Raw genomic sequence first — 27,907 nt, forward strand, 5'->3', positions numbered from 1 at the left:
TAAATGAAATAACCAAACAATCATTCATTTTCTGATATAGCTATAAAGCTAATCCGAAAAGTTTTCAAAATAAATCACTTTAAAAATGTATAGTGTGTACCTTCTAAAAATGAAACCTACGTCTGTCTCGGAGTTGTGAAGACTATGTATGAAGGTTATAACAACCAACAAGAATGCACTTTTATGTAGAAATCCATGATTAAATCGAGTCTTCCTGACTAGTGATTTAAATTATGATTTAAATCAATTTGATTGAAATCAAATCCCCCCGAATACAAATACATACTAGTTGTGGAAAGTGGAGGCTCCCTACCTCCACTCCTTGCCATGTTTACACCCCACAGAGCAGAATCTAGCCCTATATTATCACTCTCTTTTCTGTGCCACACGTCACCTTCCATGACAGCGCCCCACTTCTCTGCGACAGGTCTGACCTGCAACTGTCCCTTGGGACCATTCCTGCACAATGGGCGTGGGGGGGAATATGGGGACTAGACTTGAAATAGCACCAAGGATTAAGGGACAGAATAAGCATTGGTCCTGGACCACCGCAGATAGAAGGAAGGCAGGCCTCTGAGGAGGATGAGCCCTTCACCCTTCTGGATCTGCCACTACTGCCGGGACACTTACTTGTCAACCAGGGTCTGCTCAGCTTCCTCCTCTCGGAACAGGAAGTCATGCATCCTCTCCCTGTAGTTGAGGTGGGTGATGGGCGTGTTCGTGGTGCTGCCGGGCCGGAACTCCAGGGAGAGCTCTGGCGCTTTGTACTTGGCTAGCAGGTCCACCTCGTCACTTGTCATCTCCACGCTGGGAACGATCACCCGGTTGCCACTGTGCCAGCGCTGAAAGTTCACAAAGCGGCTGCCCTCCTTACCGTGCCGGGGGAACTCCCGTCTGCCGATCTTGGCCTGGATTTTCCGCACCAGGACGGGGCGGCTGCCGAAGTCAAAGACGACCCACTGCTCATAGACTCCGAACGTGCAGCACTCCATGCAGACCTCCACCAGGCACGAGAACGGCGGTGATGGCAGAGCCTTTAACCGCTCCCCCCGGATGTAGGTGAGGCCCCGCGGGAACCCGTCCCCTGCTAGGAAGAAGGTGGCTCCGGGATCTCTCTTCAGTAATGCCACGTGCCTCAGAGGCATCTGCCAGTTAGAAGGGAAGAGAATACCCGGTGAAGAGAATCTCCCAGCATGGGACCCGCCATCTGGCCACCCCCTCTGCAAAAGCCCAATAGAACTAAATAGGGAACGAGGCTTTTTCCCCCCAACCACCCTATGGAATTCCACAGCAGGGAGAGAATTCCTACTGGAACCTACAAAATGGTCCCATTCCCTCTTCAATTCTAGAGGGGTTTAGAGTGATTCCTAAGGAACTCTGTGGGGTATCATCTCCATTAACCTCTTCAGGAATTTTCCATAAAGGGTCAGTCCTGGGACCTAGCAAAGAGCAAGCAAAGGCAGCGGGGGTGGAATGAGCAAGACGAGATCCCTCCCTGGCCACATTCCCTCCCCACAAAGCCTGTGCAGGCTTAAGAATGTTTTATTTTGCCTGAAGCACCGCAGCAGGCAGGAACGGGGCTCGGTCAGCACAGCCAGACCCCCCCCCGCACGATAAGGAAGGTTACCAACGCTCAGCACATGCCCAGCCCTGCTTTCAGAGCCCTGGCCCAAACATAACCCAGGTCAGAACTGTAACACCTCTGGGCAGGAGCTCTCTCCCCCTCTTGCCTCAGCAGGCCCCAGGGCGCCTGGAACAGATCCTCATCTACATGCCCCAACCTCCTCCTACTCCTTAACCATGCAGAGACTCCCTCCAGCAGCCCCTCAGGGGTGGAAGAGCAGGCAATTCTCTACCGCTGGGAAGAGCTGGTTTCAAACCCCTGGACTTTCTTTACAGAGAATCCGACTTACCTGGGAGTGAACTTTGAACTTCCACCTGTATCGCATCTTCCTGTCCTCTGAATGCACCCGCATGGGCTGCTCGCAGGTAACCATGACACCATCAACCTGCTCAGAAAGCTAATGGAAAGGAGACAAGAAGAGCCAGGTGTTTCACCTTACGATCGCACACACACAGCAACTGTCAGTAAGCCCCAGCACTGTCAGCTGCAGCAGGACAGCCAAAAGGGCATGGCGAGGGATTCGAGCCCCAATGCTTCTCATCAGTGTAGCCAGCGAGGGCTTGGAAAGGTGGAAGGACACACGGCAGAGCAGGACAGCTTGATGCACAGAGTGTGTTCTTTAACAGGCCTACTCCTTCCTCAGAGAAGCCTGGGAATGGGCAGTGCGGGGCGTGCTGGGGGCTGGAGGACAGGGACAGCACACACATTCAAGATTAAGTCTCAAATATATGTTTAAGATCTAATTTACATTTCACCATTTAACCCCTTCCTTTGCTTTCTGCCTCTCTCATGGTCTACAATGAAAATGGTCTGAACTCGTTAATTTCACTTTCATTTTGCTTCCAGGCTGGCATGCATTAGCCCCAGGGGCGCACACCCTGCAAGGGAAGACTTATTTAAGATCAGGCCCTGGGGGCGATCAGCCCACATTGCTGAAGCAGGTGGGGAGATATTGGGATGCACTATTCCAAGAGCCTCTGAAAACACCCCCTTCAAACGTGCAGGTGCACACGCAGCCGGCATTCATGGGGCAGCCAGGCACGTAGCCAGCCAGTGCAAATGCAGGGATTTCGCAAGTGTTAATGCTGCCACCAGGTTGTCGCAAGACCCTTTTGAAGATCTGACCCTTTATCAGGATTCAGCTTTAAGCAAACTCAAAACCCTTCCAATCAGCCGGATCATCCAGGTGCCCCACAGCCAGTGTCCACCCAGCAGATGGGGACGTACAATGAACACCTCGTTGCGGCACTCCTTGTACTCAGCAACCAGACGGTCCTGGTAGGAGAGGAGCCCGTCTCTCTTGGCAGATTTCTTGTTCCTCTCGGCAGCCTTCGCTCTCTGGATCCACTCCTGCAGCTCCTCTACAGAATGGGCCTTGGTGCACCGTTCGCCATATTCACAGATATCCCCTCTGTGAGGGAACAAATTCCACATGCAAAACAAAGCACACAGGTTACTCTGACCAGCCTGAGACTGCATGGGGAATGAAGCACCCTCCTGCACCTGGACAAGGATTATCTGGGGATTCCTAGCAGGCCACAATACTGGCAGAACTGGGACCAGCAGTGCCCCACTGAATGACGGCAGAAGCATTTTGTCTTCTGTCGTCATCTCAACTTGCTCTGGCCAGAGTTAGGTGACGTGGCAGCAACACCCCCTGCACCCTGCCTACTTCCCCCATTGCCAGCCCAGCTGGTGCTGCACCAGTGCGGAGTTATAGGTCCCAACTCCCCAGAGATGCCGCAGGCAGGTTCTTCACCCCCTTCTCGTGAGGTCAAGAAGAGCCCAGGCCTTCATGGAGGCACTTGAAAATTAACTTCCCCCAAACTTACCCCCTTGTATCCTCCCTGTCCTAATAAGGAACCACCCCAAGCCGGATCCTGCTTCATTTTACTCTGCTAGGAGACCATATACCCAAAGTCCCTGCTTGGTTCAGGGAGAGATTTTTAACCCTTTCTCCTCCAAATACGGGGCAGGTTCTGTACACATGAGAACGATCACACCCCAAAGTGACGCCAAACATTAGGCCAGCTGGGTTGTCTCTCTAGACAGATGATCTAGAATCAAGTCATCAGCCCGCTGTGCCCCCTTTGCAGGGACCCATGCAGTTTGCTCATTGCCTGCTAGACAAGGCCAGCCATGCAAGGCTTACCTATTGCACAGTGTGAATGTGGTCAGCCCATAGGGAGGCGTGCGGTGAGCCCACTGGATCATGGGGTCAGCCAAAACCATCTGCATGTGCTCCACCAGGGAGCAGTGGTTCTCGAAGCTCTCCTGGGAGCTGAAGGTCACCAAGCAGGCCCGGCAGTAGAACTGGACTTGGGGCTGCTCTGGCTTGTCGCCGTTCTCGCTGAACATCGCTAAGACTGGCAGCAGGTCCGAGCGTGCCAGGCCATGCTTCTGCTCAGCCTCCCACACCGCCATCTCCACCTCGCTGTGTGCATAGTTGCACCGCTGTGCCCCGTGCTTGCACGGGTTGCCTCTGGAGATGAACATGCAGTAACTGAGCTGCGACATGAACTCCGGCCACGGCCTGATCGCAGTGTACTGCTTCTTCCTCCTTCCATCGGTGACCACATGGACCAGGAGAGCTTTCCAAGCACCGTGCTCCTCACAGAGCCTCGCCAGCCCCCTGGAGGATATTTTCTGGGGACTTTGGTAAAAGCAGAGTTTGCAGATCTCCTGGAACTGCCCCCCAAACTCGCTCTGGATTTCCCCTGCAGTGCTGGGCACTTCCTGGCTTGGGAGGCCATTGCTACTGCCTGCTATCTGTGCCTGGAGCACCATGGCTTTCAGCACACGCCGCTCCAGTTCGTGCTCTCTCTCGAAGTTCCACACCATCGCCTCCTCCTTGCTGCTGGCAAAGGTGCACTGGTTCCTGTGCTTGTTGCACCCTAGGCCTGGGGAGTAGTATCTGCAGACCGCGTAACGCGCCGGGTTTGGGAAGCCCGGCCTCCTGCCCACCTTCTTCCATAGCTGGCTCCTCTTGCTTCTGCACCGGGCCAGGAGGATCTCCTGCACGCAGCGATGCTCCACCTCTCTCCGCCCGTAGGTGCTCTCGTTCTCCCTCACGCTGCACTTGGTGCATACCAGGCACAGCTCCAGCCGCTTCTGCAGGCCGTCCAGCGGCAGGGGGCCGAGGCCGCTAACGGCAGGCATGTTCCCCAGCGGCCAAGGGAAAACAGCTACAAATCTCTAAAAGCAGATCGGATGCTCAGGAAGGCTCCAAAGAGCAGGCAGGGTCCTAGCTCGGTGAGCCCTTCCTGGCCATCGACGCAAGGTTAAAACCCTAGAGAGAAACAAACAACAAGTGAGGTATTTGAGGTGGTAAAATAACCCATCCCAGCGCCTGAATTTCCTGAAGGGAGCAAGGAAAAATGCATCATCTCGGCCACAGCAAAACCAAAGGAAAACTCCCGCTCAGCACTTGGTCAGGTTCTTGGGAAACCGGACGTCTTGCTGTCAGGACATAAACACTGCTGCCCCACTGCAAGGGGGGGGAAGAGGGTTGTCCCGTAGTATGACAAAACAGACAGAAGGGACCCTTCACTCAGGGACTCCTGCCTCCAGCCCATCGGTGAACCTGCTCTGCACACCCCCTTCCCTGCCGGATCCCGGAGCAAGCTACAGACATTCAAGGCCGGGCTCCTAGCCTCCCTTGCTGGATGGCCGTTTGGGGCCCTCCCCGTGACAAACCTGCTGCCATCTCTCCAGCCTCGCTGTCCCTTCCTGCTTGGGGCACTTCCTCCTTTTTCTCTCCATTTTCCTCTTTCCCATGTGTTTTGCTGACTTCCTCCCTCGCCTTTTGTCTCTGCCTTCCCCACTCCCCCACGCGCTGGAAGCCCTGGCAGAGCCATTATTGGTGCCCCAAGGGCAGACTGCCAGCCCAGGTTTCTTCAGCCTGCAGCACTGTACCATTAGAGATCACATGGGAGGCAACAGCACCAAGCTTGGGATGGGGACGGAAGGGGGATGGGGCAGCTCCGGGGTCCTGCAACTTTCCCCACCCACGGCGGCCCTCTCCTCCGTCTGCAACCCCTGAAATCAGCCTGCCCCCTCCTCCTTAGTTTGAGAAACACTGCCCGAATGGAACACCACGTGGGACAGGTATATCCCATTGTACCCTTCACTGCTGTGCCTTCATTCCACTGGCACCTCTGTGCTTAGCTGCAGCCTCGCTGCCCTCGGGCCCCCCGCAATCCAGGCACTAAGTGCTCAGAAGGTTTCCTTTCTGTGCTAGTTGCCTTGGGGTCCTGCTGCCTCTTTGTCCCATCAACCCCCGCACACACACACCCCCTATTGCTTCCACTGACGGCGAGCTTGACTATCACAGCAGTGATCCTTAACTGCTGCAGCCAGCACCTAGATAAGAAGGTGATGGACGCACCAGCAGAAACGAACACACCCTGTCGGGCTGCCGAGCACTCAGAGTCCAGATGTGGGAAAGGTGACTCACGGCTCAGTGCACAGCCCCATGGGTAATGGGTTGGAAGCCTTCTGTGGGCCGTTTCCTGGGTAACCAGTGGCTGGGAGCATCCCATAAGCAATCCTTCAGGTCTCAGGAGGAAACTGGAGAATGATGGGGGGTGTGGAGCTGCACTGCTGACAGCATTATGGGGCACTGCTTACAAGGTGAAGGCCCATCCCCTGCCCACCTTGACCACAAGACAAAGCACCTGGGGTAGACAGCTGGTGCAGGGCCAGGCACGTGCCTGTCTCTTAAATAAATCAATCCTTCTGGCACCACAGGCCAGACAAAACCTGAGTTCTAGGGCGAAAACCCACATCAGTGGCCCCAAAACGACACCTCTGGCCTCTGGTTAGCACCTCAAGGAGTGGAATCTCCAGAGAAAGGAAACGCAGTATTTGTAGTAGCTTCAGCCCTGTTATAGAGAACGAAGCCAAGTGCAAGATCTTGCATTCATTTTATACAGAAGCTTCTCGTTGCAAAGCATTTTCACAAGCAAGGATCCTTTCACCCACCTCTGGGGTGGAACACAGCAGCTGTTTAACAACGCACAGAAGAACCAGGCAAAAGTTTGGGATGAGACATAGCCCACGTCCAATTGAAATTGCAGGGGGATTCAGGTAACAGAATCAACTCGTGCTGGAATTTCCCCAGGACACCGTGGCCAGCCCTCCCCTGCCCCCCTTACAGATGTTGAAAGTGCCCAGTGTTTTAAATGTCCATACGTGATCAGGACCTTCATCTTACTCCTATCCAAATACCTCTCTAGCACCCTGGCATCAGTACAGCATTGACTCAGAAGGCAGGCTATGACCTACAGAAACCCCAGATACCTTGTAGCACTCCAACCACACACTCATCAGGCCCAATCTTTAGCTTCTAAGACGCAGCAAAATCACAGCCCAATGGGAGATCACTTACTGAAGCAGAAAGTAGTCATTAAACTACCCAGCGGAAAGCCGGTGCATCATTAGAATTTCTCCGTTCAGATTCAGTCACCTACGCTGCGTCTAGAAATAAATCACCCCTGACTCATCTCTGGGTGTTTGTTTCAAAACCTTTGCAGACAACACACGGAATTAAACTATCAAATCTCACACTGCAAGGCTGAACCTACAAGCTGCATGTCTTTATTTAGAAGGGATGGCACCCTGTCTCTTACTGTACAGGCTTTGTATATTTATCCCTGTAGCCATCTGTCATCTCCTTAGACATCAGTTGTAAACTCTTTGAAGCAGGGACCACCTTTCTCATCTGCATTTATACAGCACCTAGCGCATGGGGGTCCTGGGCCACAACTAGGACTCCTAGGTGCTATGGCAATACAAATCACGGTAGCCTGCCATATCCCTGAAAAACACACCTAGATACCGCAGAGAAGTGTATGTACAGATTAAGGCTGTAAAGCAAAGACCTACAGGCCTCAGGCCTGTAGGACAGTTAGCTTAACATGACTAAAGCAAGGCCTAAAGCTTTAAGTTAAAAGGGGGAACTAACTGATAGAATGCACTGCAAACAGGGAATTTTAAGGAAAAGTTTAACAGCTGATGAGTTAACCAAAACGTACATATACTAACTGCAGAAATACCATAGCAACTGGCTGACATAAACGCTAGTGATTAGGATGCCATGGGTTAATTAACCTATGAGAATTAGGAGCCCCAATATTACTGAGACGTGGAAGTATGTCTAAGGAAAGGAGGCTGTAACCAATGTTGAACACGAACAGGGTGCAGCCCTCCCTATGGGAGGTGGGATACATGGGAACGCGCTAACCTGATGACTATGCACAGATCACCTGGCCTACTTCGGGGTTCTCCACAAGCATGATGTGAGTAACGCAAGTGCTGGACATTCTATATTGGCTCTGTCTCCTTTGCTATGTTACAGAGTTCACGATTTTGTCAGTTTCGCAGCTATACATTTCTACCATTGCTAGTCAGAGAACATGGACTGGATTGTTTCTCGTGTGCTCCTCAATTTAATAACAATTTCACTCCTGTACCTGATCTGGAGGCACCAGCCTCTCAGGCCACCGCATGTTATGTAGAATCAACTCCCATTTACCGATTAGGCTACGTAATAAATAATCGTATGACTTTTCAGCACCAAGCACAACTTGGCTTTGTTTCCTGGGGGAGCCGCTGGACGCTGCAGCAACACAGATGTAAAAGAAGAGATGTCGTTTTCCGAGCTGGGGTGGATGGTGGGTTGCAAGGAGCACAAGGGAACACTCAAAAGGCCATTTCTCGGACCATAGTGATCAGAAAAAGGATGCTCTTGGGGTTCGGGCAGCAGAACAAGATTTGGGAGAGCTGGTTCAATCCCTGCTCTGCCACAGATTCCCTGGGTGACCGTGGGCGAGTGATTTCACTTTTCTGCATCTATCCACCTGTCCGTACAATGGGGATAACAAGACTTTGTTTTTCCCGCCCTTTGCCCATCTAGATGCAGAATGCTCCTGATGATCCGAAGAGCAGCAGGGACATGGATTTTATTCAAATAATCAGGAGTTCAGGTAACAGAGAGGGCAGGAGCCCTCCTGTGACAGCAGGGGTGCGGAAGGCTCCCTGCACTGTCACAGGAGCCATTTAGCTGCCAGGAGACCCTGCAGCCCGGGGGCTCTGCTCTCTTATACAAATCTCCACGTCACCCAAACCCCTCCCTTGTCCCCCCCAGGACGGACAGTGCGGAGGTTTAGAGAATAGGGTTTTGGAAAATCAGGAGTATACTGTACAATGCAAGCTCTCTGCGGCAGGGACTGTCTCTTCCCAGGTGTATATGCAACACCTAGCACAGAGCACGTTTGGTGGGGATGCAATGGAGATAGAAATAATAATTTGGAATAGCTCTAATCCTCAGCACCCTTAGCACTGTGGTCTGGTCACTGATCAACTCTTGTGCCACCCCTGTAAGGTGAGTAGGTATGATCCTCCTCACCTGTGCTACAGGGACACACCAATGCTGACTGGTTTTGGGATTAGAGCTGAGATTAGTACCCAGACATTCCTGGCTCCCCACTTGGCTGAAATCCCCTTCAGATGCTGCTTTCCTACCCTGCAGACATAATCACAATGGGATTAAAGCAGCAGACGGGCTGACCTCCACGGGTTTCTCAGAAACTCACTCCAGCAGTGCTAGACCGATTGCTTAGTCTGCCAGCAGTGACAGCGGGCTACTAGCCTAGTCCATTTCCCGAGCTCCCCAAGGACAGAACAAGTAACGGCACTGGGAGTGTAACCAAGCTCCCCGTCCACACGCAGGAAGGAGAAACTCCTCAGGGGCACAGAAGAGTGGCAGCTCAGCATGGGAAAGGCCAAGGAGGGATTAGGAGCATGTGCATGCTTTGGGGCAGGGCTGTCATTTACTGTGTGTGTCCGGAACCCGGCCCCTAGGAGGCGCTGACCTGGTTAGCCAGGTGCGATCACTACACAAGTGTTAAACAACAGTACAGGGGCCGACTGATGGGGGATGTGGCATGTGGACTGGAGGTTCCAGAGAGTCCGATTAGAAAGCCAGAAAGGACAATTGTGAGCCTCTTGTACACCACCAGACTCTGGACTTCCCTGCAATAATTCCCGTTTGAAGCAGAGCAGATCTTGGAGAAAATCCTGCCAGCTTGCAGGAGCCGCAGAGCACCATTTGAAGTGTGTGTGTGTGTGAAGTGTGTGTGTGTGAAGTGTGTGTGTGTGTGTGTGTGTGTGTCAGAGGTCCTGCTTCTGGCAGGAATTGGAGTACACCCTGCACTCGCCCCTCAGCAGCTCCTGTCCCTGCTCCAGCCACCGTCCCTCTGTGACGCCCCACCCCCATCCTGCCCCAGAACCACTGGATCACCTGCTCCAAGTTGGGACCAAAAAGTAGCTGGGCCATAGCCCAGGTGGCCCCCTTGGCTCCGCAGCCCATGCAATCCTAATTTAAAAGTGCCAGTGACGGACCATCCATCACAACACAGCAGCATGTGGAGAGAGAACGTGCAGAGGCTGTGGGGCTGGAGCACGTGGGAGGAGAGGATTAATACAGAGAGTGCAGAGCTCTGTGGTCGGGGTATGGGAGGAATGGTCTGACGGGGAAATGCAGCCACATGACCAGGAAGCGAGCTGATGGGAGACCAGGATGGTACAGCGAGGACAGCAGCACGATATCGATCTTTCCAGTTACCAGAGAGAGAAACCCCCCTGACCAGAAAGGAGAGTCATCTTGAAAACCAGACACCACATTCGGGTCCTTGCAGTAACTCTCCAACAGCCTGCAGTCCCTCCCCCCCCCCCCCCCCCCGCCAGTATCTCATTGAGGACGTCCCCCCCCGCATCGCCTCTTTTTATTTTTGTTACCAATTTTGTTAAAATTTCACCAAGAAAGCTCCCCACAATGGAGTCCATCAGGACAAAGTGCATTTGGAGAGAAGGTCAAGGCAGTTCCGTGTTGTTTCACTTGGCTCCAAGCTCAAGGGATTTTTATCTAGGGGGGACATGTAGTTAAAAAGCTAAAATTTACTCAAGTCTAAATATCAGATAAAACTCCATGCTAGAAGTTCAGAATTAAACGCTGCAATGTATCGGCTAGTCAAGCACCTTTGGGACCCAGCAAAAGTTCATTTAGTCCTAGGTCAATCCCTGACTGATGTGGGACCAGCATTTCCATCTAAAAAATGCTGGAAAATAAAAAAACAAAACAAGAAAATCCAAATCTCTGTCGGACAAACGTATCTGCAGTTCCAGAGACTATCCTGCCTGAGAGGAGCAGCTGTGAGGCTGTGTCTGGCTTCTTCTGGGGCCAGAGGATACCCAGATAACCTGCTGATATGCTAATAGCAAAGCAAAGACAATCTAATAGTGACACAGATCTGGAGTCCCTGAACCCAAGGCAGCTCACTGTGATAGGAGGATGCTCAAGGTCTTCTGCCTATTGATTAGCCAGTGTTAGAGAAACAAGTCCTAAGGCCTGGGTATTCACAGCTTTTCACCAACAGCCATACTCACTGAGCCAGCAGTTTGCTGGGTCATCGTGCGACTGCACTTTAACAATATATCTCATCTGCATCAGCAATAAGGTCATTCCTAAGGGGAAAAAGTGCTTGATCCCAGTCCAGAATAATCCTAAACACAAGCGAGGCACCTTCCCAGCCTCATGGAGTCCTCAGCTTGCCATCTCTGACACAGCATCCACCGGGGTTCCCTGTGAGCCTTAGGACATAACCAAAGATCATCTGCTGTCCTGTGGCCACACGCAATGCGCCCATTGACCCAGCAAGTTCCTTGTACATAGATCACGTAATATATGGCCTTTGGGCCTGATTTTCATGGTGGCGCACTTAATTGTCTCCTGCAAATCCGGTGTGCGTGCAGCAATGGGGCAAACGGCAACTTGCTCCCAGCCTGGCTTCCTGGGTGCTATGGAAATCCGGCCCAACTCAATTACCACAGTGGGCTGGAAAAGGTAAAGCCACAAATCTTTCCATGGGACAAATTCTTTCCAGGTGGAATGCTACCGTTTTAATTGACTTATGCCAAGGATGCATCGGACCTCATGTTTCAATTTCCCTGCACGCAAAGTGAGACTAGCACCACCTCCCTTCCTAGCACATTGCTAGGAGAGTTATTTATTGTTTGTGGTGGCAATCAAGACGTTAAGTGCCAAGTAATATTATTGCTATTATGATTTAACTGCACAAATTGCAGAGTCACGCTGTGATGCTGGCGAGCCAAGTGCCAGCTCTGGCCAAGGCCGTAGGTGTGAGCTAAGAACTGACGAACCCACAGCTGGAAAACAAACCAGCTCACCTGTGACAGGTGTGATTGTATTGTTAGAATTTATTGAGTAATTAGACTCTATGAAATGCTTTAATTTGCTGCATGCATTAATCTCACTTGTTATGTCTGTATTCCACGCTATAAGGAAATACAAGAGAGACAAGGCGGGTGAGGACATTAAAAGAGATCACCTCTCCTCTATATCCTGGGACTGACAGGGCAACAACAACTCTGCAAATAAGGAAATATGTAAATTTCACTTTATAACTTTGAAAATGTTTGCTCTGAACTTGTGAAGCCAAGCACGGGACTCGTTCCCCCACCCATCCAGGAAGACTCTGAAAAATTAAGTGGGCCCTCATAAGACAAAAGCTTTGTTTATTTCCCCCCTCCACCTGTGCAGAAGGCCTCATCCCAGCCATTTGAATGCTGGAAGAGGAAAATAAAAATAGCTGACATGATGATTTTTCATCTCTTTGCTGTTTGAACTCTCACAGGGCCAGAGACTCTAGCTCAGTGGTTTCAAACTTTTTTCCTGTGCGGACCCCTGCAAAATTTCAAAGGGAGGTGGGGACCCCTTTGGAAATCTTAAGAAATAGTCTGTGGACCCCCAACAGTCTCTGGACCACAGGTTAAAAACCACTGCTGTAAACTGAAACGAGATCTCTTCAGGTTATCCCTGGGTCTGCCCTAAAAGACATGTCAAATTGAGAGATCACTGCAATTCTGTCACTCTTAGGAGCTGGACTGCAACTCATTTGGGTGTAGATGTTTGCTTGCTTTCACCTTTAAATAACTAATTTATTTCTCCTAGCTAATAAACCTTTTGACAGTTTATTACAGGATTGGCTACAGGTGTTGTCTTTGGTGTAAGATCTAGGGCCAGGGTTCTCACAACACATTTTTTGGTGGAGTCAGAGTGCGGCCACCAACTCTTGCTGGTGGCCGCTCTGACAATTTTTCCTAAAATACTTAATTAACTTTAGGAAAAAAATAAATAGGCACACAGACATTTCCAAATCACAGTAATTTATGTATGAAGGGGTTTTCCACAGACTGAATAATAAAAATAACGTACAGTTGTCTCTATTTCTTTACTGGACCTAAACAAAATAGAAACACAAATAAGGTGCTTTGCATGTCCTTGTATTTTGTTATTGTTTCTTTTGCTTTTTTGGTTGCGTTTTCTTTTTAGACTTGCTAGCTGGTCAGTCTGCGCCTGTGAAAAGTGATATTTGTATGTTTATTAATATCACTTTTCACAGATGCAGACGTGTTAGCTATCTGGGAGACAGTGAAAAGTGATATTAACAAACATAAAAATACCACTTTTCACAACAGATTTACTCAACCCTGGCAAGTTGGGGGACAAATTCAGCCTTGGATGGGGAGGTGGGTAGGGAGGCAGTGGGGGTCAGGGGAGGCAGCAGGGGCCAGGCTATGAGTGGGATAGTGAACTTTGCAGCCAGGAGATGGAGCCCTGCAGTTAAGGGACGGAGCCCACCACTGCGCAGCCAAAGCCCAGAGCCCGAAGCCCCGCGTTTGGAGCCTATCAGCACGCGGCCAGAGCCTGCCGCCCGCCACCCCAGGACTAAAGCAAGAAGCCTGAGCCCCATTGTTCCCAGGAAGGTGGGGAACGCACACTGGCTGGCTCCAGAGGGGGGCAGGGCCCAAGCCCTGCCGGCGGCCATGTGGGAGGGGCCGCTGCTCTTCCCCCCACACTCCAGTTACCACCCAGGAGGCTGTGACTGCAAGAAAAGCCCCTGGTAGCCATATGCACTGATCTAGGGTATTCATTGATCAGGGGAAAGTGACTGGTCTCTTGGGGCTGGGAGCAACCTCAATATTTTGTAATTTTTGGTGTAAGTGACCATTTATCACTAAGTCCATTTATCACTGGACAGCAAGATAGACTGGAGAGCCTACTGGGATGTCTGGGACTCCATGGAAAGACAGTTACAGTGACCCAGGAGTTCACATTTGTTACTGGTGAAATCTAATTATAGAACGCACCACCAGAGTGGGGTGTCTGCCCTGTTTTCTGACAGTCTGCCCTGCAGTCGACACTCACGCTCGTGAGCCACTCCAGACAATGTGACACATGCCCTGGGAGGAAGTATCAGTAATCTGGCACGAAAGAAAAGCTCTCCTTGGATCAGGGGACAGGACTCTCTTGTTCGGGTTAGTAACCCCAGAGCCAGTAACGTTCCTCCTGACAGGAGTCATGGGTTTGCTAGACGTCAAACAGGGCAACACATTCCCACTGGCAGGTCTGCTCATCTCAAGGCATCCAGCGTTTAAAGAGCTATGACTGGTGGAGAAAAAGGTCTCAATTATGTAGCTCCATTGTTTTAACAGAGCGCCTTTTACTGTATGGTGCATGGAGACTATATTCTTTTAACCAATCATATTTAGGTTCAAGGCATACAGCTGATTTACCGCACTGAACAGAAAGCCCTTTGCATGCCCTGTCGAGTCACCAAGGGCCCATGTACACCACAGTTACAACAGTCAGGGAACTCCTCTTCAACAGAGCTTCCATTTGCAGCATAGACAGACTAGGACCATGGCTAGGTAGGCTGAGTCTGCACCAAGCGGCTATGCTGGCATAGCCTTTGCAGTGTAGATGTAATCCTTCTGCCCATCAGAGTTGGCAGCAACAAGGGCCGGGTTCAGTATCTAGGGGTTCTGTTTCAATAACACAATGCAAAACCGGCTCGAGCCCCCACCCAGTGACCTGGGACAATCACATACCACCCCCCTGGGCGCCTCTAGTAGACTAACTCATTGGTTCCCTCCAAAGGGCCTCAGGAAGCCCACTGTGGCTTCCACAAGCCTGTGTGCTAAACGTATTGGCTCCTCACTAGTCACCCCTGGTGCATCATAAGTTAACCGTTTTACTGATCTTATTACCCTGTCCCATCTATTGAGAATCTCTGTTGTGGGGGGGGGGGGGGAGCGACAGATGGAGAGGTTTCCTTTGAGGGTCCCTCGGCTACTGGCGTAGGCCCCTGCATCTCTGGTTCTACCAGTGGAAAGTCCAAGGTGCCCAGGGCACCTTCCACCTGTATGTCTCCACTGTCCAATATCCTGTGTGTGTGTCATCACGGGGGGGGTCCCATTGGTGGCACAGGGGTGCCAGTAACGGACCTAAATACTTCCGCCATGGGATTTAGGGCTGATGAGGGGGAGCGCTCTCTTGGCTCAGCTAATCAAGATCGAAATCTGATCTCCATTCCAGAGTACACTATGGTCATGTCTTCCTCCTCAGACTCACTCTCAGATGTGCTGAATAGGGGTAGGTTAGCTGCAGGGGGCCCGCTGTCCGTGTTGGATGGCGGCTTTGGTTTAGCACTTTTGTTCTGCCTGGTTGCCCTGTCGTGGCCCATCTCATAAGGGGTGCCTACCAACTCCCCCACAGGAAGCAAAAGGTTTCTATGTACCGTCTTTATTTGCCCTGGACCCACTTCAGGTTTGATCTTGAAGACCGATCTCCCAGCTTTTCCATCACCAGGTCAGGAACTGCCTTCCACTTATCAGCTATCTTGTGTTTGCCAGCAATACCCAAATTTCGCAGCAGGACTCTGTCCCCCGGCTGGAGCTCCTGCGAATGCGCTCTAGCATCATATCGATGTTTGTTGCGGTCTGACCTCTTCCGAGCCGCAGATGTAGCTAAGTGATAAGCATCCCGCAGCTTTTCTCTTAGTCAGGATACATATTGCTGATGAGTTTCATAGCTATCTCCATCCTCTGATATACCAAAGCACAAGTCTATGGGCAATCTTGGTTCTCGCCCAAACATCAAGAGATATGGGGTGACTCCCGTAGCATCGTTCTTTGTGGTGTTGTAGGCATGCACCAGGAATGCGACATGCTGGCTCCAGGTTGCCTTCTGCTCTGGTCGCAAAGTCCCCAACACATCTAACAGGGCTGAACCTCTCTGGCTAAGGATCACCTTGCAGGTGATAAGGCGTTGTCCTAGACTTTTTAATTCCCGCTATCCTCAGCGCCTCCTTCAGAAGGTGACTCTCAAAAGTCCCACCCCTGATCCGAGTGTATCCGGGCTGGGAATCCATACACTGAGAAATATTTGTCCCACAATACTTGAGCGACGGTGGTGGCCTTCTCATCACGTGTGGGATATGCCTGTGCATACCGTGTAAAATGGTCAGTCACTACTAGAATGTTCCCAACATTCCTTGTCTACTCCTAGAGACAAGAAATCAATGCACACCAGCTCCAAAGGTTTGTTGCTGGTGCTGTTCTTCAGATATGCAGCCCTTGTGAGCAGAGTTTTCCTTTGAACATATTGAGCACGTCTCACATTTCCTGCAAGCATCTTCAGCCATCCAGGGCCAATGGAACCTACTATGAATAAGTTCCAGGGTCCTCTCCATCCCCAAATGTCCAAAGTCATCATGCCGGGCCCTCATGGCCAGGGCTCTGTACTCTTTTGGCAGCACTAGTTGTGCTCGTTGCTTTTGTAAAGGGTCTGTGGCCATTCGGTGTACCACTCCCTGAATCAGTTTTAGTTTGGTCCATTCTCTCAATAGTAGTTTACCCTCCAGGTTAGGCTGGACAATCACAGCTGAGCTTTGCCCCTCCCTTTTGGCAAGTAGTGCATCACAAATGTCAATATCTTGCAGCTGGGCTTCTTGCCAGTCAGCCGCATTGAGCATGGGCAAAGGAGATTGGTCCAATGCAATATAGTTCACTGAGGCAGAAGGCGAGCTTTCAGGGGGCAGGCCCAGAGCTTCTGCAACATCCCTGAAGGCTCTCATGGGCCTCTAGCTCTCGACGATCCACATTGCAAATAGCTCTCACTCCATCAGTGGCTATCACAGCAACTTTCAGTGCCTGCGGACATGTGGACAATGTATCTGCATCTACATTGCTTCTCCCTGATCAGTATTGAATGCTGAACTCTTAGCTAGCCAAAGCAGCCACCCATCTCTGCCCTGTAGCATCCAGCTTAACACTCATTAACACATAAGTCAGTGGATTGTTGTCTGTCCACACATGGAACTGGGCACCATACAAGTAGTCTCGAAATTTCTCGGTGGTGGCCCATTTCAAGGCCAAGAACTCCAGCTTGTGGGTGGGATAGCAAGTTTCACTGTCAGTCCTCGGCTGGCAAAGGCTACAGGTTTACATTTGCCTTCCACTTCCTGGTACAGGACTGCTCCCTGACCCTCCAAACTGGCATCAGTATGCAGGATAAACTGTTTGCCTGGGTCAGCAAAGACTAGGACTGGAGCACGAGTTAGGCAAGTAATGATTTCTTGAAATGCCTTTTCACATCTCTCATCCCCCTGTGGCCCAAATGGTTTGAAGGGACCATAGTGTCTCTGTACAGGAGGCTGTGGGGACTTCCCCTTATTCTTGGTCTTAATTTGTTTTTGCGGGATTGGTGTCCCCTGGTAAGATCATTCTGAGGTTTTACAATCGTAGCATAATTTTTCACAAATATGCGGTAGTAGCCACTAAATCCAAGAAAGGCCTTGAGTTCTCTGTAGTTACTTGGACATGGCCTTGGAGTAAGTGCTTCTATTTTATCGGGATCAGTACTCACACCCTCATGGGACATGATGTGACCCACATACTGCAGAACTGGCATTTGTCAATTGAAAGCTTCAAACCATAATCCTCCAACCTATCAAGCACTTTAAGAAGTCTTTCTTTATGCTCCTCCAACATTCTACCAAACACAATCAGGTCACCCAAATAAACTAACACTTGCAGTAAATTCATGTCTCCCACAACTTTCTCCATAAGCCATTGAAATGTGGCAGGTGCTCCAGAAATCCCTTGGGGCATGCGTTCAAACTGATAAAACCCTAATGGGCAGATGAAGGCTGTCTTCTCCTTATCTTCTTCTCCCAAAGGGATCTGGTAGTAGCCACTCCGAAGATCCAACACAGAGAACCACTGGCTTCCCAGTAAACAGTCTAAGGCATCTTGGACTCGAGGCATAGTGTACTTGTCATCCACAGCACTCCTGTTTAGAGTGCGATAGACAATACACATCCGGATTTTCCCATTCTTTTTATGGACCACCACAATGGGTGAGGCGTAGGGGCTGCGGGACTCTGTAATGATGCCAGTCACAGCCAGCTCCTGAAGATGATGTCGCACATCTTCCATCTCAGAGAGAGCAATCCTCCTAGATCTCTCCCTAAAAGGTCGAGAATCATGCAGTCTGATGTTGTGCTCTACTCCTTTTGCACATCCCACTCATGCAGTGAGAACACCTTGGATCTTTCCCAAAGTTTCTTCCTCAGGCGATCTTTCCACTCCTTGGGCACTGGTGAATCTCCAAAGTCAAACTTTGCTGGGTCTATTGTCGGAACTTGAGTTTCACACTGGGGTTTTACAATTGATTCAGGCTCAAAGAGGTCTGCTATCTTTTGTCCTTGCTTCACAACAACATTGCGACACGTTTCTTTAGCAAATTAGTATAGTCACTCTTTCCTGGGCTTCAGCAGGTAGGGTTATGACTCCACTAGGGACCAGCACTCCTTCCGGGAGCTCTCCTTCCACTGGCTGCTCTATCATTGCTAATGCCCCTTTACTGCCTTTCAGCCAGGTACTCATGAGAAGCACCTCTTGCTCCGTCCTTGCAGGCACTACTAAGGGGGTCGTGCCCGCGTACTTCAGTGCCCCAATCGGTAGCTCAGATGTCGTCTCCTTTTTAGCGCTCTCGATTTTCTTATAGGCTTCAGCACAAAGCGGATGGATCGTCAGGGTATTCAGGTATTGGTCCCCAGCCCTTCATCTGCAGTAATCCGTGAGTACCTTGAAGAGGCTGGAGTTGGTCCCTATCAACACAGACACATCAGAGGTCCCTTTAGGGTCAGGGCATATTAAGGCAGCTGTGTCTACCTCTTCTCTTACTCCAGCAACCTCCTCTGGGAATTCCAGGTGCACTATGACATATCCTTGGTAGGGGTATTCATCCATGCTGAGGCCACACAGACCAAGGCCGGTCAGTGGCTGTATAGGCAGGTGCCTAAGCATCTGTTGGTAGAATGACTGAAATAGTAGTCACTTGAGATCCAGTGTCAAGCACTGCTTTACACTCCACCCCTTCAATCCTCACCGTGACCTCTGCTCAAGGCCCTATCAGTCCTGCAGGGATCCCAGCTGGACAGTCTTTTCTGAGGGACTCTTCAAATCCTGCAGGCCTGGGTGGTCCCCGTCCCCAGACCCTCTGGCGGTTACAGGATCTCTCCCAACTGATCCTCAGCTTTCCATACACTAAGGAGGGATTTTCTTCATTACGGCACTTGGCAGCTCCGTGCCCATCCTGACCACATCAGTAGCAGAAGAATTGTCCTTTCCCCCTTCGCCTGGGTGGGCCGGTGGCTCTAAATGTTGACCTCTCCATTGTCCCAATTTGAGGCTCCTTATTCTTGGAAGTCTTAGCTCGGTCAATGGTGCTTTGCAGCTCAGCTATCCGTTCTGTCAGGACCTGCATTTGTTGGGCAAGTTCCTCTCTAGTGCTCACCATCAGTACACTGGCCGTTTGCTGTGGTGTTGTGCTGGCTGGCTCCGATGTCTGGGCTTCCCAAAACTCGCTGGCAGCCTGCCTTTCTTCCTCCTCTCTGACCTCTTTTATCAGCTGGGAGTAACTTGGGGGATGTTCCTGTCGTTCTCTTAGCCAGAGATGAAGTAGAATCGGGTTCCGATACTGAGTTCCTCTTTCAATTTGAGCCAGTCTGGTCTTATCCATCTGCTCAGCAGCCACTGCTCCCTCATGACTGCTCTCTGAAGCAGTCTCTCCAGTCTCTGTATGTAGGCTGATGCCTTCTCGCCCCTTTGCCGTCGGGAATTAAGGAACTTACAGTAGCTGTCTTCAGGGCCCTCTATGGTCCCAAAGGTGTGATCAAGGGCCTCTAGGCAGTCCTTCACACTGACCCCAGAGTCAATGAGCTTCAGGGTGTGAATCACATCTAATGCTGGTCCCCCAAGGCTCTCTATTAGACATCTTTGCTTTTCTGCATCCGGTACGGCCCACTCTGGCAGCATTTCAGTGGTATGCGCCAACCGGGGTTCAAACTCCTCCTCCCCAGCACACAACCTTAACTTATGACAAGAGTTTGACGTAGCATGGGACAGCACAATCTCTTCCAAAGTTTGCCCCAGAGCTTTTGCCCAATCATCAGCCGAGGCTGTGTCCCCTGAGCTAGAGACTGCAGAGCCGGGGCCCAAGAAACCTGACATATTAGCCATTATACAGACAGTAATTTCCTCAAAATATAAACACAACTGTTTCCCAATGTAGTGGATCACTCAGCAGGTGCTTGCGAGGGGTACTGACCCAGGATCCCAGACGAGCCCTCCAAAATGTAACCCTTCTGCCCATTGGAGTTGGCAGCAACAAGGGCCAGGTTCAGTATCTAGGGGTTCTGTTTCAATAACACAATGCAAAACCGGCTTGAGCCCCCACCCAGTGACCTGGGACAATCACATACCACCCCCCTGGGCGCCTTTAAGAGGTGATACTTCCCCTCTCACAAGCACAGAGTCTGAGTGTAGCAAAAAAAGCAACCTTTTAATAAAGGAGGGAAACAATACAGCAGTATGTTGGGGAAACACCACAACTAGGGTTCATAAACACAAACCATGCGGATTGGGCTGTGTCCTTTCCCTTTGGTTCTTGAGTCCAGCAACCCAAAAGTCACCCAAAGTCCAGCGCAGCCCCAGAGTTCAAAAGTTCATCTGCAGAGTTAACCTCCCAGCCTAGGTGGAAAAGGGGGGAGGTATGGGGGCACCTTACGTGCTCCACTGCTTATGTGGACGGCCGACTGCCCTTCCTTTCCGCAGGGGTCTGTTGCAGCCTTCACCATGAGCCGCTCACCTCCAGCAGACATCCCGCTAGCCGCTCATCAATATATCTTCAGCCCCCCCCACTTAACAGCACTCAGGTACACATACTTACTCCCAACCTCTCTCATCTCACTGGATTCTAAAACCCACATCCCTTGCCTAGCGAGTGCTACTTAGTTGAGGGCAAGTCCTTCAATCATAAAATGCCAGGTACAGTTCTACTGTCCTTGATTTACATAACCGGGATAACAACACTTTATTACTCCTGCCCCAATAACAAAGAGACCGGGGATCCCACAGCAGGCAAAGTGACCATTTTGGCAAGCAGTCCCATCATGCTAAGCGGGGTGGGTGTGCTCATGAAAACGAGATCAGCCCTTGCAGACCTTTTCCACAACTCACCACCAGATGTCACGGTAGAGCTCAACCTGACTCTGCTTACATAGACATAGCCTCTGACAGAAGAGGAGAGTGCTCACTACCATGCAGGAGATGATCAGCGCCTCACCAGATCTAGCCCCAGCAGCCTCGCTACCCAGCCACAAAGGGCTGGGGGTTTCTGGGCATACCAGTCAAAATCCCTGTGCTTGCCCACCTTTGACAATTTATCCTGAGAAAGGAAAACTGGAGAGGAAGCTGGCCTGGGAGTCAGGAGACCTGGGTTCTATCCCCAGCTCTGCCACTGACTCAGTGACCTTGGGTAAGTCATGTCCCGTCTCGGTACCTGTGTCCCCTCTGTCAGAGATAACACCTTTGTACAGCGTTTCCATACCTAGGGATGAGACGCACCAGGTAAAAGCTAAGTGCTGTTGTTTTATAACCTACAGTGAAAAATGGGTTCAGTCACTGGGGTTTTTTTTTTAAAGATTGTAATGCCCCATCCACACACCCCTGCTGCCAGAGGGCAGCTCAAGGCACCAGGGCGGGGCCACACTACAGAGTTAGGTCAGCCTAACTACATCACTCAAGGCTGCGAAAAACTGCAAGCCTTGTGTGCTGTAATTAAACCACTGCACAGACACTTCTGGGTCGACAGACGAATTCTTCCGTCAACCTAGCTACCACCGCTCAGAGCGGTGGTTAGAAGAACCCCTTCTGTCACCGTAGCATGTGTCTACACTATAGTGCTACAGTGATGCAGCTGCACTACTGTACCGTTTCCAGTGTAGACATAGCCTGAGTCTTCAGAGCATTTCAAGCCATGGCAATTCTGTACCCTCCGCAAGGCCAGAAAGGGCAGCATGCAATCCATGCCTCTGGAATTCTGCAGCGAGTAGTGGGCTCCTTGTTAATGCAGACGACACACTGCCAAAAGCCACAGAATCTCTAAAGCTGGCTCCAATCTCTGTTGCCCTTGCTGCAGACTTACAGGATCCTGGCTGCAGGGGGAAGGCTTCTAATAGAAAACATTCCAGAGAGAACCTGTGGAAGTCCTTCTTGGGAGAACAAAGGACTCCTACACAGTGCATGGGAGGGGAGCATTTGGGCATAAAGATAGTGCCTCTGAGAATGCTTCAGTGTCAATTGAGTTTAACTGCCCCACTTCACAACACTTAGCATTTCCAAAAGGGGCTATCAGGGTGGTTGGAGTTGAGCTGAACTGGCTGCTTGGATAATAGTTTACACCTCTGAATTTGCTATTGTTTGACTGAAGCATCAGGGACACACCAGGTCAGCTTCCATCCTAACAGCTCTGCCCTAGTCAAAAGGGCTGGACACGTTCTTTGATTTTAAAACTAAAGCTTGGTCTCTTCGACAACAAAAACCAGTAGAAAGTTACAGGGAGAACATACAGGTCCCTGGACCTCAGGTACTGTGTGCTCACAGTGACCACAGTTCAGCGAAGCACTTAGGTCCACGTGCAAACCCGAAGCACGTGTTTAAGTTCCACTGAAGTCAGTGTGAATTAAGGATATGTTCGAGTGCTTTGCTGAATCAGACCCTATGTTCTCCAGCATGTCTGGCTGGATGCATGGTTCAGGTTCACTCTGCTACCAAGATTTCATCTCTATTTCCTTTGGGGCCTTTAAAATGGAATACCTAAAGACAGGCCCTTAAATAACAATGACCAGATTTCTTCTAGGGATGCTGAACTTCCCACCGCATAGAGCTCACTGAGAGTGAAGTTTTCAGCACCTACTACCTCAAAGTCTGTCTGGTCTCATGGGTAAAACACTGGGCTGGGACTTGAGAGACTTGGGTTCTAGTCCCAGCTATGCCAGTGGCCTGCTGGATGACCTTCACTTTCCTGAGCCTCAGTTTTCCCATGGAGATAACGGTACTGACCTCCTTTGCAAAGCACTTGGAGATCTGCTACTGACAAGTGCTATATAAAACCACAGGCACTACTGGGTCTATGAGATCAGCTTTTGTTTTGAAAGGACATTTCTGGCCCTTTGGGCTATAAAGGGAACTCTCCCCGCTGCAAAGAGATCCAGGGCTATCATCACTGGGACATACCTTTGCCACACCATTGTTTAGGTTGTTATAAATCCGGACTGTTCCAAGCAGCGAGGGGTGCTATCAGAACCCAACCACCAAGAACATTCACTAACCCATCGGGGCCCAAGCATTGCAAGCAACATTGTGGATAGTTTTCAAATGCCTGTAAAAGTGCACTCGCCCTTTTGTGGGAGAACACTAGAAAGCGTGACCCTATATTCTAAGCAGGTTCACCGTTGATCTCAAGTTTAGATGCAAGTCACAGATCCTGATAGAGGAGGCTGGTATATTACAGCCCTTACCAAAGGCCAGCACATATGTGTAGTGACTTCCTACCTCATTGGGATTAATAGCTGGGCTTATTTCTCATAGGTTATATTTTCTCCTCGCATGAAGCCCTGCTACACTGAACTGCTCCCTTTGCCGCTGCTCCAGCCCTTTTCCCGTGCACCTCATGGAGTCCAATGTGCAATATTCAGCTTGTCCACCTCTACCTCATCTGCTGCTTTAAAAAACAACCACCAAAGAACAACAATTCCTTTAAACTCCAAAACCAGCATACTCTTGGGATCAGGGCTGCATACTTTCTGCCTGTACCGCACCTAGCACGAGTCTCCATTCTGGTTCAGGCCTCTAGGTGCTAAGTTAGTATGAATAATAAATAACTTCCTTGGAAACAGAGATCCCTGAATTTAAGGCGCCGCCTCCTACACACGTGTAGAGAAACGTATTAGTTGTACTTAAGGGGCCCAATTCTGCTCTTCAGCACATCCTGGCAACTATAACAACAGCCCTGCAAATCCGCAGATATCTGCATCCGTGGATGTGAGTATCCGCGGGCCAGATCAGATGCGGATACAAATCCGCACAGAGCTTTAACCATAATTCCAAAGAGGCTGAGAAAAGAATTTGGCCTAGTGTCTTTATAGTTAGGCTTTGCCTTGATTAATTATTTACCAGTGATCCTCTAATGTGTTACTCTAAAGAGAGCCATTAACCCCCTTAATTAGGGGTGAGTTACATGGGTCATCATACCAGATGTGCCCTCCCCATCTTGGCACACCTGGTATACCCACAGAACACTGCTCCTTCCCTTTGTGCCAGCCATGGTTTCGGTACTAGCAGCTCAGCCCATCTTCGGGTGCAAAGCTCCCCTCTACCACACACCCCAGTGACAGGTGCATGGATGGGCCTCCACAGCCCCACCTAGACTCCTGCTCCCCATGAAGTCCCCAGACAAGCAGCCAGGGTTCTCACTTCCTGGCAGAGCGCCCCTGTGGTTTGTGAAGCCGCCAAGAAAACAAATATTACTTCTCTTTTGTTTCTAAGAGGTGGCTGAAAAAATAAACCCAGATATTAAGTGTAATAAGTCAGTTGGATCTGACAGGACCCCAGAGCGACAAGTAACCAATTCCGAGACACAAAGTGTCACACCTCTCTAACTGCCTGCCTACACCGGGGTTTCATGGCCCCATGCCCTATTGGTGCCAATTCCTAGCACAGCGCGAGATCCTCTTCACAGCAGTGCAGACAGCCTGCCCAAGGGGTTTGCACCCGCCTGCCGACAGCAGAATCCAAACCCATCCCAGCCGGGACAAAGCCGCCCCTGGCTTCCCCGAAACACGCTGCTTGTGGGCCTTAGCTGGGACGGTACCGCAGACAGGCTGCTCTGCTGCCCAAAACAAACAACTTCACTCGCTCCGGGCTCTCCCCGAACGCTACGCGGGAAGGTGGAAGGGCTGCATCTGACTCGCGACCCCTCACACACCAGCCCGCCGGGAAACCAGACCCCGAACTTCCCCCAACGGGCCCCGCTCCGGGGCAGCCCCGCTCCGGGCTTTCATACGGCCGATAACGCCCGAAGGCACTTCTCACTTCCCCATCCCACGTCGCCGCGGAGTGGGGACCCGACGGGCTGGCTCTCGGGCAGCGCCTGGGGAAGGAGGTGGCCCCGGAAACAAGGGCGCCGCTTCCCCCCCCCCCCCCGCCCCAGTCCCCAACACCGCCCCGCTCGGGGGCCGCCCACGCGGGTCAGCCGGTCCCGCGTGGGAATCCCGCAGGGGGCGGCGGGGACCCAGCCAGGCTGGCAGGGGGAGCCTGGGGGAAAGCGAGAGCGGCTCGTCTCCCGCCCCCCCCAGCTGAGACTTTGCAAACTGCCCTGCCCGGGGTCCCCGAGCCCTGCCCGCAGCGCCCCTGCTGGGGGCCGGCCAGCTTCTTACCCCGGCGGCCGCATGGAGGGAAGGAAACTTTGTGTCCCCTGCGCGGCGGCGCTGCGGCTCCTGCCGCCCGGCGCTGGGGGGTCCTGGCCCGCGGGCTGCGGCCGCTGAGCTGGGGCTGACTCGGTCCCGCTCCCTCTAAGCCGGGCTGTGCCGCGATCGGTTTCGTTTCTGGGCCCTCGCTGCATTCAAACCTATGGCAGCGCCTCGCGGAAATTACATCACCGCAGCCCCGTGGGAGCCCGGCCGGCCCCTCCAGCCCAGCCCCCCCGCATTCACAGCCGCGCACTCCCCCCCCCGCCCTGAGGGCAAAGCCAGCACCGCCCCCTGCATGCACAGCTCCGCCCCCCCCATTCACAGCCACACACTCCCCCCCGCGCCCTGAGGGCAAAGCCAGCACCGCCCCCTGCATGCACAGCTCCGCCCCCCCCATTCACAGCCGCACACTCCCCCCCCCGCCCTGAGGGCAAAGCCAGCACCGCCCCCTGCATGCACAGCTCCGCCCCCCCCATTCACAGCCGCACACTCCCCCCCCGCCCTGAGGGCAAAGCCAGCACCGCCCCCTGCATGCACAGCTCCGCCCCCCCCATTCACAGCCACACACTCCCCCCCCCGCCCTGAGGGCAAAGCCAGCACCGCCCCCTACATGCACAGCTCCGCCCCCCCGTATTCACAGCCGCACACTCCCCCCCCCGCCCTGAGGGCAAAGCCAGCACCGCCCCCTGCATGCACAGCTCCGCCCCCCCGCATTCACAGCCGCACACTCCCCCCCCCCGCCCTGAGGGCAAAGCCAGCACCGCCCCCTGCATGCACAGCTCCGCCCCCCCCATTCACAGCCACACACTCCCCCCCCGCCCTGAGGGCAAAGCCAGCACCGCCCCCTGCATGCACAGCTCCCCCCCCCCCGCATTCACAGCCGCACACTCCCCCCCACGCCCTGAGGGCAAAGCCAGCACCGCCCCCTGCATGCACAGCTCCGCCCCCCCCATTCACAGCCACACACTCCCCCCCCCGCCCTGAGGGCAAAGCCAGGACCGCCCCCTGCATGCACAGCTCCGCCCCCCCAGCACCGCCCCCTGCATACACCGCTCCGCCCCCCCTGCATTCACAGCCGCACACTCCCCCCCCAGCCCTGAGGGCAAAGCCAGCACCGCCCCCTGCATGCACAGCTCCCCCCCCCCCCGCATTCACAGCCGCACACTCCCCCCCACGCCCTGAGGGCAAAGCCAGCACCGCCCCCTGCATGCACAGCTCCGCCCCCCCCATTCACAGCCACACACTCCCCCCCCCGCCCTGAGGGCAAAGCCAGGACCGCCCCCTGCATGCACAGCTCCGCCCCCCCAGCACCGCCCCCTGCATACACCGCTCCGCCCCCCCTGCATTCACAGCCGCACACTCCCCCCCCAGCCCTGAGGGCAAAGCCAGCACCGCCCCCTGCATGCACAGCTCCCCCCCCCCCCGCATTCACAGCCGCACACTCCCCCCCACGCCCTGAGGGCAAAGCCAGCACCGCCCCCTGCATGCACAGCTCCGCCCCCCCCATTCACAGCCACACACTCCCCCCCCCGCCCTGAGGGCAAAGCCAGGACCGCCCCCTGCATGCACAGCTCCGCCCCCCCAGCACCGCCCCCTGCATACACCGCTCCGCCCCCCCTGCATTCACAGCCGCACACTCCCCCCCCAGCCCTGAGGGCAAAGCCAGCACCGCCCCCTGCATGCACAGCTCCCCCCCCCCCGCATTCACAGCCGCACACTCCCCCCCACGCCCTGAGGGCAAAGCCAGCACCGCCCCCTGCATGCACAGCTCCGCCCCCCCCATTCACAGCCACACACTCCCCCCCCCGCCCTGAGGGCAAAGCCAGGACCGCCCCCTGCATGCACAGCTCCGCCCCCCCAGCACCGCCCCCTGCATACACCGCTCCGCCCCCCCTGCATTCACAGCCGCACACTCCCCCCCCAGCCCTGAGGGCAAAGCCAGCACCGCCCCCTGCATGCACAGCTCCGCCCCCCCGCATTCACAGCCACACACTCCCCCCCCCGCCCTGAGGGCAAAGCCAGGACCGCCCCCTGCATGCACAGCTCCGCCCCCCCCAGCACCGCCCCCTGAATGCATCGCTCCAGCCTCCAGCACCGCCCCCTGCTTGCACAGCCACCCTTGGGGAAGGGACAAAGCCAGCACTGCCCCTGCATACGCAGCCACCCCTTTCCTCCAGCCTGGGGGGGGTGGGGACAGAGCCAGCACTAACCAGCCCACTCCGCTCCACGCTGACTACCCCCATCTGCTTTCCAGCCTCGGTTGAGACCAACTCAGAGCCAGCACCATCCAGTCTCGTGCATGCACAGCCCTTCTGTTCCTCCTACCCTCCTGCATCCAACCCATCGCTCTTTTTCCCCTCCCCTTCCTCTTTACCGCTGCCCTCCTTACCTTTCCATCAAAAATAACCTGGCCCTGAGGGGGCAGAAAACACCCAAGTTGCTGCACCCATACAGTTCCTGCATAGGCACTGCCCCCCCCCCCGGCCCCCCTCGACTCCGGCTGAGCGTCCTACCAAGCCAGAGCTTCCCCCCACCCTGAAGC

General features: G+C 52.9%; 1 protein-coding gene across 1 annotated transcript in view; it reads right to left on the minus strand.

The window, feature by feature from the left end:
* HELZ2 (helicase with zinc finger 2) overlaps positions 1–25,459 on the minus strand; it is a 53,412-nt gene extending 27,953 nt beyond the window's left edge. The window contains exons 1-5 of the mRNA XM_077831902.1: positions 25,333–25,459; positions 3,777–4,913; positions 2,852–3,035; positions 1,914–2,021; positions 631–1,145 (exon numbers count right to left, since the gene is read on the minus strand). Of these exons, the coding sequence (XP_077688028.1) occupies positions 631–1,145; positions 1,914–2,021; positions 2,852–3,035; positions 3,777–4,783 (1,814 nt within the window). The 5' untranslated portion in view covers positions 4,784–4,913; positions 25,333–25,459. The remainder of the gene's footprint in view (positions 1–630; positions 1,146–1,913; positions 2,022–2,851; positions 3,036–3,776; positions 4,914–25,332) is intronic.
* Positions 25,460–27,907: the final 2,448 nt, after the last annotated feature.

Source organism: Eretmochelys imbricata, chromosome 13 (assembly GCF_965152235.1).
Source record: "Eretmochelys imbricata isolate rEreImb1 chromosome 13, rEreImb1.hap1, whole genome shotgun sequence".
NCBI lineage: Eukaryota > Metazoa > Chordata > Testudines > Cheloniidae > Eretmochelys > Eretmochelys imbricata.